We start from the raw sequence: 10,644 nt of genomic DNA on the forward strand, positions 1-10,644 counted from the left end.
AAAAAAAAAAAAAAAAAAAAAAAAGAACAGGCTGGACAGGGTTGCCCACAAGGGGTCAGTACAATTCAGACCACACCATCGGTGTACATATCTAGTAGGTGAATCTAATATAGTTCAAAAGTCTCTTCTAATATGACTATAATTGCTAGTACAAATAGTTTTATAATAATAAGAATAGCTAATATTTATTGTTCATTCACTATGTGCTACTCACTGTGTTAAACACCTTATATGCACTGGCTAGCTCATTTAATTTGTTAAACATCCTTGAGATATAATTCCCAATTAAAGTGTACATGATTTTAGTATATTCACAGAATTGTGCAATCGCCACAATCTAAGTTTAGAATATTTTTAACACCCCAGAAAGAAATTTCCTACCCTTTAGGAGTCACTCACTCCCCATTCACCTTCCTCTCAGTCCTAGGCAACCAATAATCTACCTTCTATCTCTATGGATTTACCTATTCTGGACATTTATGCAAATGGAATCATACAGTATGTCAACTCTAAAGACAACTCTGTGAGGAGTTAGACTTATTTCACACATTAAAAAATGAAGTTTAGACCAGGCACAGTGGCTCACATGCCTGTAACCCTAGCACTCTGGGAGGATGAGGAGGGAGGATAGCTGAGGTCAGGAGTTTGAGACCAGCCTGAACAAGAGCAAGACCCTATCTCTACAAAAAATAGAAAAAGTAGTAGGGTATGGTGGTGTGTACCTGCAGTCCCAGCTACTTGGAAAGCTGAGGCAGGAAAATCCCTTGAGCCCAGGAGTTTGAGGTTGCGGCCTGCTATGGTGATGCCACTGCATCCTAGCCCGGGCAATGGAGAGAGACTCTGTCTCCAAAAAAATGAAGTTAAGAGAGGTTAAATAACCGCCTAAGGTGGTGGAAGGGGAACTGAAACCCAGGTCTGGCCACTCAGCTATGCACCAGGCAACAACCTCCCAATCTTCCCACGATCTGTCAGATTCAATACAGCTGGTAATGTTTAGTATTTTCTGTATACCAAATTAGGGGAAAGTATTAATATAACAAATTCTTAGAGATATTTACTGTAAAACTAGGCTTTCAAATAGGTAAGTTTTATTTTTCTAAAAAATATAATGATAACCATGAACCCAGAAGCATAAAAGAGGATTCATTTCATTACCACCAATAGTTGGCCATCAGAGGCCAACTTTCTGCACATCTATAGTACAAGATGAGAAGGTGATGTTTAAAGTGGAAAAAAACTTTGGACTATTATAGAAGAATAACTTCTAATTTTTTTAGCTTCTATTTTTCACAAAAGAAAGCTTTTTGGCAGTATAACTCCTACTGTTACTATCAGTATGTTCTCAAAGAGGAAGGACAGCTATGACAGATAGATAATGCTGTACCAAAACACAGAGAAAATGAGGAATAGAAGAACATTCCCTGTGTGAACTAAAGTTAGAATATTCATATGCCAGCTGCAACTAGCTTAACACATATCGTCATTGCTCTCCAAAATACAAATTTTTAGTTTCTTAGCAAACTTCAAAAGATAACTGCTTTCTAAGAAGAAAAAGTTGGACTATATTATGAAAAGTAGGATGAACGGCAATCCAAATATTTTTATGTGGTAGAATGATTGGTGTGTATTTTTCATATTTACCACAATAACAAACACATAGTGAAAATTTAACTGGATAATTTAAGAAGCGCTTTTAAAAATATACCTCTACATATTGTTCAACAGCATTTTTCCTTTCTCTTTCTTTCTCTCTCTCTTTTTTTAAGACAGGGTCCTGCTATATCATCCAGGCTGGTCTCAAACTCCCGGCCTCAAGCAATCCTCCCACCTCAGCCCCCCAAGCAGCTGAGATTATAGGTGTGAGCCAGCGGGTGTCAGCTCAACAGCATTTTTCTTGTTAAATAACTTTCAATAATCATTGTATTTTCCCAGGTTCCACAAATTTGTTAGGCCTACATCATGACTTAAGGTTGTTGGTTTACATTTCATTGTTTTATGAGCTATAATCAGAGAAACAAAGTTAACATTAAGCTTAAATCTTACAGAGGAAGTGCTTTTTAATGTCAGACTTCAATTCTGCTAGGAAGCTAATCTCTGGCACTTTGGTAAACATGTTTATATATTTAAAAAACAAATCGCTCTCACCGTTGAAAATAAATGACTGAGTGTTCTGCCTGCGAGTCAGTACAATATGAAGATGGGAAAACACATGGTAGTCACTCTGGGTATCAAAGTGATTAGTATGGCAGTAGCAAGTCTCTTAGAAGTAATTTATTCTAAAAATGAATAAAATACTAATGTAATTTTTACCACGGTTGAAATAAACGTGCTAATAAAAACCTGAGGATAAGATATAATTAATAGTTCTATGAAATGTGCTGCCACATGTGATATGAGGGCTGTACAATATTAATTCCTTACGTTTGGTCTGCTTCTAAGATGTTCATCAAGTGGAGTAATAATCTTCATCTGAGACAGGTGGACTCTGCCAGTATCTTCTCCCTTTTGGCATTCCAAGTAATTATTTTCTGCCTGCTTCAGCATCACAAGTACGTCCCCACGCTGTAAGGTAAAATACCACTCTCTGAAGCAATTATTATTTAATAAAACATTATTACTTTTTCCACATTTTAATCTTTGGAGCCTAAAGCATTTAATAATGTGTAATAGCAATGACAGAGGCCAGCGATTTTTTACATTAGTCTGTCAAGAAAGAGCTCTACTTTACCTTACAAGAGAGATCTCCAGGGTTTTGTGGGACAATGTCTTCATTGGCAATTCCATGAGGCACAGACAGCTTAAATGTAAATCAATAAAAGGATTATTCGCAATCAAATAACCTCCTCATAAGTTGTTGATCATTTAGGGATTTGGCATGTGTAACCTAAAGTGCAACTTCTCCAGCAGTTAAACTCTTTATCTGGCTTCTTCCTGCTCTAGATCTAGTGGAGCCTGCCATTTCTTATGGATCCTAAAAGCTCTTGGGAGTTTAGCCCACAAAAGCACAAGCACCGAATGTGGCCTAAAGTTCCCTTTAACACCCACAACCAAGAAGTTCCATTCTACAGGGCAAGGTCCACCAAGTCTCATGGGGAACTGAAGGTAAATACTTAGTACCTGACCTCACAGCTGAACAAGGCACTCAAATCTTTATTTCAGGGTTCTCACAGTGGTTGCCTTTTGAGGCTGATACGTATCAGCCCTCCACGTACTGTCTGACTGACTGCTTCCATTTACCTTGAATCTTCTCCTAGAGTCTCTCTGATACCAAGTGTCTTCTTAAACCCATTTCACTGCCTGATCCCAGACACTTTCTGGTCCACTCAGCTCTGTCGCATCTGAGAATGGATTTTACATCTGAAACTCGCCTTGGCCAGAAGCCTCTGTTCCCTGCTTTGGTAAGTTTTAGCTGATGAGTGCAGGTCAGAGGGTCTGTACAACATAAAAGGCATACCCAGGGAATGCAATCACACAAGCTCACTTCCAACATGGGAAGGGAGGCTGCCTGGGCCCTTAGATCACACAGAAACAAAGGTGCAGAATGCAAGGGTGTAGCCCTGTAAGGCTGGGTGGAGCAGTGCCAATTTCCAGAATGTCTGGCAGAGTCCCAGGGCTTCCACTGTATGCAGATTCCTGGCTCGCAATTTAAATGGTAGGGAAAAAATGGAAAAAATGGGGGATTTAAAGAATTACTTTGTAATGAGACATACCACTCTAAGTATACCATCATTTGAATATATTAATTTCTTTGAGTTTTTAAAAACTTTGTTGACATTACACAACTATGCTAAGAGCCATAAGTGAAATCTGGTTCGCCTGAGTAAGAGCTCTTTACATAGAATGGCCAAATCAAGGGGAACTAGTAACACAATTTTCATCTTTGGCATAATGGCTAGAAGCACAAGGTCAGAGCCAGTAGACCTGTGTTCAAATCTTGATCCCACCATTAACAGGCTTTGTGACCCTTGGCAAGTTACTCAATCTCTCTGTGTCTTATCTTCCTGATTTGTACAATGGGGATAATAATAATATGTACCTCACAGGGTTGGTGCGAGGAAATGAGTTATTTAATATATATAAAATGCTTTGAACAGTACCTGACTCATAATTAGTACTCAATACACGTCAGCTACTGTTTTTACTTATTTATGAAGTAACCTATCCCAAAGAACACCCCTGGGTTTTAGTAATTAAAATTTCATCAGTTTAAATGAATGTGAATATACTACCCTTCTTCTTATCTGTCTATACCCTTTTCTAAGGAGGATTTTTTAAAAACTCTGAATGATTTAAAGAAAAAATAATTTCTAGCTCAATGATGGAAATGTAAAACAATATAAAATTATTAATCGCTGTTGTTGTTAGGAGGTACTCTGTCATACCGTTGTTTAAAAAGTGCAAGCAACCATCTGTGTGCTTCTAATTCCTCCCCCCGCAAAAAAAAGAAAAAAGAAGAAAAAAGTGCAAGCAGTCCTGCTCTCTTTATCATTTTTATTTGTTTTAGATTTTTTCAGGTTAACCTGATCAAAGTAGAGAGCAGAGCAACTTTGTTTTTCAACTATGGGAAATGGAGACAAAGGTTTAGGTCATTTGATGAGAAAAACATTCAAAGAGAATAAAATTCTTACAATATCTTAACTATCTCAATTACTGATGCAAACTTCTAACTGGTAACTATTAAATGGGCCATGATAATTAGGCTTACGAAAGGGAGAAATGAGAGAAAAACCATTCATCTTAATAAGAACTTTCTTTCTGCTTCATTTTAAATTTTATTCAGCGGGCAAAGCAGCTATAAGATATAAACTATGATTTGACTATTACACATTGTTTGCCTGTATCAAAACATCACATGTACCCTATAAATGTATACGACTATTATGCATTCATAATAATTAAAAAATTTATATCAAGATCTAGATAGAGATACATAATCTGTCAGAGTTACTCCCATTAGCATAACCTACCGGGTCAGGTTTTTCAGAGTTCCTGTTTGGTCAAGAAGACAGCAAGTTATAATCCCTGCCTGCCCTGCTTTATCTTTTCCTACATTTCTCCTAGAAATAAAACCCAGCTTTAAAGATCTAGGTTTTATTTTCACCCACTTATCAAGAGCATTCTTAGGAACAAGTGACAATTATTTCGCCATCTTTTCCTAAGGAATCTTATATATACTTTAGGACAAGGCTCTTGACCACAAATATTTTTAAGAGCTAAATTTACCATGTATTTACTGTAGAGAGGGTGTCCTGGTTTGGGGCGAGGGGGTAGCACCGGATCTTGATTTTTAAAGACTTGACTCTTGGCTTTTGAGAGTCCAGATGCCAAGTTACTTTGTTTTTTCTGAAGATCCATGTCGGAAGAGGACCGATTAAAGGGCAGTTTTTTATTTGATGTTCTGGTCGCAGACAGTTTCGGGGGAGGTGGTCTCTCAGGGGGCACCTTGGGAGGAGGCTGTCGAGTTGAAATGGTTTTTCCATTTACAGGTCTGAAAGTCAATGTAGGAGCCATGAGTCAGTGTTTTGATCAGTATCAGATGCTGTTCTGTCCTTTCTTACAGGCACACACATACACACACACACACACACACACACAGAGCTTTCTGTTAGTGGAATACAATTTACTGAAACATGCAGGGTATGCTATTTTTGAGCAAACGACTACTGCATTAAACATTGTATTATTAGAGGAAATGCCACGATGTTCCAGCTTCCTCTTATCTTGCACTAGAGATTCATTAGTTCAAGACAAACAAGCATTTACTATCATGAGCTCTCTAAGGGCCCATTTGCTATTAAACACACCATGACTATTTCAGGAAACTAAGCACTTTCTACCAAAGTCTGAGATGAAAGCTTATAATAAGATATTAGGTATATGTGCTGGGGTCTTCCACATGATTAGAAAAGGAACATCAAAATCCCCTAAAATTGATGTTATAGGAGTTACTATTAAAACTCCAATTTAGATTAATATAAAGAAAGCCAGTTCTGAAAATGGGATAGGATAACTGTTACTTTGAAAGCTTTTCCTTAATCCCTATGACAGAAATAATTTTCAACACAGTAATGTCTTTCGATAGCATTACAGCCTTCTGTTCAAATAGCTCTGGAACTCAGGAGGCAGCTCACTTCTGAGCTCACAAAGCCTATCTCCCTTGGAAATGCCAAAAACCAGGCCTGTCTCTCTTTACTGAGGGCAGGGGGAGAGAGAGTGTGTGTATTCCAGAAGTGGAGTTGTTTTAGGTTCAAAAAGGAGTCTTATACATTTGTTTCAGGAAAAGTAATAGAGATCAATGTTTATGCTCTATGAGTTTGTGGACAGTGTTAAAAAAGGTGCAGAGATTCCCACAGCCTGCTGTCAGAAGCAGACTGTGGGCCAGTGGCCTGGGTGAATTCGTGAGATTATTTTATCTCTAGAAGAAGACCTACGGCCAACAACACTCAGTCTTGGTGACAGAAAAGAGAGTTGGGTCTCTGAGTTATTAGTTTTTCTCTAACTTTTCACACACTTACTTACCTTGGTGGCAACCTTGGGGGTCCTCGCACAAAACCTCCTATATGACCAGTGTGGCTGGATTCCTGCAAGTATTAGAGAATACTTTTTAGTTAAGGTTAATCCAAAACAAGAGCTTGTCAAGAGAAATTTTGGATAATTTTTTGGCTGGGTCTATAAGTAGAAATGTAGTTGAGTTATAGAAAGTAGCTTAAAAGAGTTTCCAATCTTAAATAATATTAACTCACTCCTACCAAAATTATCCATGTCCTAATACAAGTAAAAACACTGAAAGGAAGAAACCGAGGGATCTCCTGTTGTGGACTACAGCCTGACCAATTGCACTGCACGGTTATGTACCTAGTGGATTCGTGTCACATTAAGGGATGATGTTTAAATACAACAGGTAGCATGGTAACAATTTAAGCAGGCACTGAAGAGAATTAAAAAAATTATGGTCTTTATTCATCCCATGATCACACATAAGAAATATAGTGCTTTTAAGTTTAAACATATAGTAAGTGAGGTGGCTATTAGTTTGTTTTGCTTTGAACAGGCAGTTCTTATCTGATCACCGGATGGTTTCAACATCTTTTAGTGGGTTTTGAACTAGAAGGACGTGGGAACACAAAAGAAGTTTAAGGGATGGCCTGAAAGGAAGGCATGTGAGGAGGAATAGAACAGGTCCAAGGGAGAAGAGTGCTTGACCACTATGGCAAAGGGGTTGGGATGGTCTAAGAAGAGTTTTGTAGGAAAGAAGGAAAGAGTAAAAGGGAATAATGTGAAAAATAAAAGACAGGTACAGTTGGAATGTTTTATCCCATCAGTAGATGAGAGAAATTGGAAGTGTAGAATTAATAGGAAGATTTTTGTAGGGAAAGGGATTCAAACTATGTTGTTTAAGTAGGTTTTCTGAACATGCGATAGCTGTAGAACTGGGAAATGAATATAATACCTGGAAAATATTTTCAGATCTTCTGTTGAGTGGGAAGCTATAGGATCTCAAAGCCAAAACTTCAGTTTTTTGGGGAAAAGTCCTCTCTAAATTCTTCTAATTCTGATTGTCTCTTTTTTTCACCTTTCCTACTTTCTAAGTCCCCAACACTGACACCCAGGAAATAATATTTCTCCAAGACCTCATAAGGGCAAAAAACCTAGCCCTTTAAAATTATACTGCCTTTTGTTTTGGTAAAGGAAGTCTTATTACAGCTTTGGAATCTTTGGGCTAATTCAGACTGCTTTACTCCTTCTTATAAACAAGCTAAAACTCACTTTCATGATTTTTTTTTTTTTTTTTGAGACAGAGTCTCACTCTTTTGCCCTGGCTAGAGTGAGTGCCGTGGCGTCAGCCTAGCTCACAGCAACCTCAAACTCCTGGGCCCAAGCGATCCTTCTGCCTCAGCCTCCCGAGTAGCTGGGACCACAGGCATGCGCCACCATGCCCGGCTAGTTTTTTCTATATATTTTTAGTTGTCCGATTAATTTCTTTCTATTTTTAATAGAGACGGGGTCTCGCTCTTGCTCAGGCTGGTCTCGAACTCCTGAGCTCAAACAATCCGCCTGCCTCGGCCTCCCAGAGTGCTAGGATTACAGGCGTGAGCCACCGCGCCCGGCCTTCACTTTCATGATTTTTAATTCATATTGAATATTTACAACTTTTCCTTAAATACCAAATGATTAATTGTCAATAAATGAGATCATTTAAACATGTTTCAATGTTTTAAAATCCCATTTTTAAAAAGAAATTAAGCTTGTCCTTAAGACTTGGTTTCACTAATGAGTTCAGTTAATGTAGTGAGGCAAGTCACCAGCTCATAAACCCTGCAATATTCCAGAATATAATCCATGCCTTATAAATATACTGCTGCCTATATTTCTTCCTGATGAATATTGCTATAATACTTCAAAAATGCATTTATTACTTTGGCCACCTTTAAAATTAAAATAACCAAACACACAAACTCCAGCAGATAGGGAGAAAATTTTATTGCTTTTCTCAAAATTATAGTTGTTGAAAACCTTAATAATTAAGAAAAAATTTAAAAAACATAAATGTATAAACTTGACATGGAAAGGTATAGATGATGTACTGTACAAAATACATAGTATATGATCCAAATTTTGTATCAAATATTAGTTAGTTTTCCCTGGGTTGTAGTATTTTTACGGGAAATCTTAAATATCTTTTTAATTTCTTGACTTTTTACAGTGTGCAAATTTTAAATCAGAAAAAAATAGTATATTCAAATTCCTGAAGGATGCTAGGCACATCTTGAAAGGCACTGCCATATCTGACATACTCCAAATACTGAGAAAAGGAGACGGTTCCTGTAGGAGCCACTGTCTTAGTGATTGCCCAAGTCTGGGTTTGTCCCCAAGTTCTGCCAACAGTCTTTGAAAGATTATTGATTAAGGATTTCCTCCTCTTCAGTGTTCCACACATAACTTGAAGCCTCGCTGCATCTGCTTTTTGGTAGTTTTTCTCTGGCTCTGACATCCCTGAACTTTGGTTTTTAATGTGTTTGGATAAACATTTTAGTTCCTGGTGAAGTTGGTTTTCCTACTTGTACTGTCTCTGCAGATTCCATCTTTTTGTTCATCTGCACTGAAATTATATTCTAATTTCAAAATAATTTCCCAGTTTTTTGCCATATTTTTAAAAAACAGTTATTTATCCCAAGACCACACTCTTGTCTGTTAGAATTACGGAGCAGCCTCCACAGATGTTTCTTCTTTTCTTTCTCCAAGAACTTGTACCACTTCTTATGTCCTGAATTCAGAATCAGCCCCTATGTCTCCTTCTTCCACATACAGAATGTGTTTGTTCTTATTAGTGAGCTTCTGTGCTGTATATTTAATTCCTTACGCATACTATGCGGCAGCTCCTGACTCTCCTCCTGTACTGTTGGCAGCCTCCTTGGGGGATGCTTAGGAAGCCTTGCATTCCCAGGTGGGCAACAGGGCACACAGAGGTGTCTGCTCCTGCTGACAGAATGGTTCCAGTGGTTCCTGACGTTCTTCACCCTGGGGTCCCTGATCATTTAAATGAAGAAAGTGAGGTCTGCCAACTCAGCCATCTTATCCTGAGATGGAAAGTTCCCCAGACTCATGGCAAGAGAAAGAGTAAAGGGTTTTTGTCCTGTGCCACGGTCAGGAGACGTAGTTGGCAAAGATCATGCCTATCCCTGTGGGTCACTACACTGGTGCAGTGTTCTTTCTAGAGACCCCCATCCACAACCCTTTAGTCCTTATAGCCTCTGGTCTGAAATTCGTTAATTGTAATTCTCAAAAGGAATTTCTTAGGCATAGATTTGAGTTTCAGGACCTAAAAATCTACACGTGTGACTACAGGCAAATCATTTTACTTGTGGTCTGTTTCCCCATCTATTCTTCCTTCAGACTCAACGTGCTATTAATAGTATGCATTTATTTCAGTACAATACAGAATGCTCTGACTCCCTTTGTAAACAGTGCAGGACAGGATTTCCCTCATGTTGTCCATGTGAGGTACGAAAACAATTATGAATATAGTATCTTTCCAGATGGTTTAGTTTATTTTAATTTCCTTTTCTGGTTGTTCTAAAACGGGGGAGTTCCTTGTAGGCAGCTTAACACTAAAGTAATAATACCTAATATTTTCAGTAGAGCTTTATAGTTTACAAGGCCCATCTCATCACTTAATAAATGATGAATTTACTTACTCATCACCCTCTCGCTCCTTTTTATAAAACAGAGTAGAAGCCAGTAACCTTCTCAAGCAACTTTTCCTCCATGGAAATTTGGGGTTTTCCTATTCAACAATAGTATGGTAGGGACCCTACTATCCTCTTTTGGGCTTTCTTGGCCCAGTTTTAATAAAAATTTATTACCAAGTACTTTGAAAATCCAAGTTATCACTAAATTTTAATTCATTCTTCAGGAAAATCTCATTAACTTGATATTGGCTAATTTAATTTAATGTCTTCAAAGAAATTTCTCTTCACTAGATGATTAGGTGAGTTTGCCTGTATAATAAGCATAGTTAATGCACAATGTAAAACTATTATGAGATTTGGACTGAAAATTTGGTTCAAAGACTTTAAGAATTGATTTCTCTTAAAATAAGCCTAAAAGATCATCTATCACATGGAAAATTTAAAAATGTATGAG

The 10,644-nt window shown here is 37.8% G+C and overlaps 1 protein-coding gene across 1 annotated transcript in view; it reads right to left on the reverse strand.

Annotated features, from left to right (window-relative positions):
* SH3D19 (SH3 domain containing 19) overlaps positions 1-10,644 on the reverse strand; it is a 105,541-nt gene that overhangs the window by 18,705 nt on the left and 76,192 nt on the right. Inside the window, exons 9-12 of the mRNA XM_012660017.1 lie at positions 6,520-6,581; positions 5,224-5,488; positions 2,729-2,797; positions 2,422-2,562 (exon numbers count right to left, since the gene is read on the reverse strand). Of these exons, the coding sequence (XP_012515471.1) occupies positions 2,422-2,562; positions 2,729-2,797; positions 5,224-5,488; positions 6,520-6,581 (537 nt within the window). The remainder of the gene's footprint in view (positions 1-2,421; positions 2,563-2,728; positions 2,798-5,223; positions 5,489-6,519; positions 6,582-10,644) is intronic.

The sequence above is a fragment of the Propithecus coquereli genome, unplaced genomic scaffold (assembly GCF_000956105.1).
Source record: "Propithecus coquereli isolate 6110/MARCELLA unplaced genomic scaffold, Pcoq_1.0 Scaffold65, whole genome shotgun sequence".
Lineage (NCBI taxonomy): Eukaryota > Metazoa > Chordata > Mammalia > Primates > Indriidae > Propithecus > Propithecus coquereli.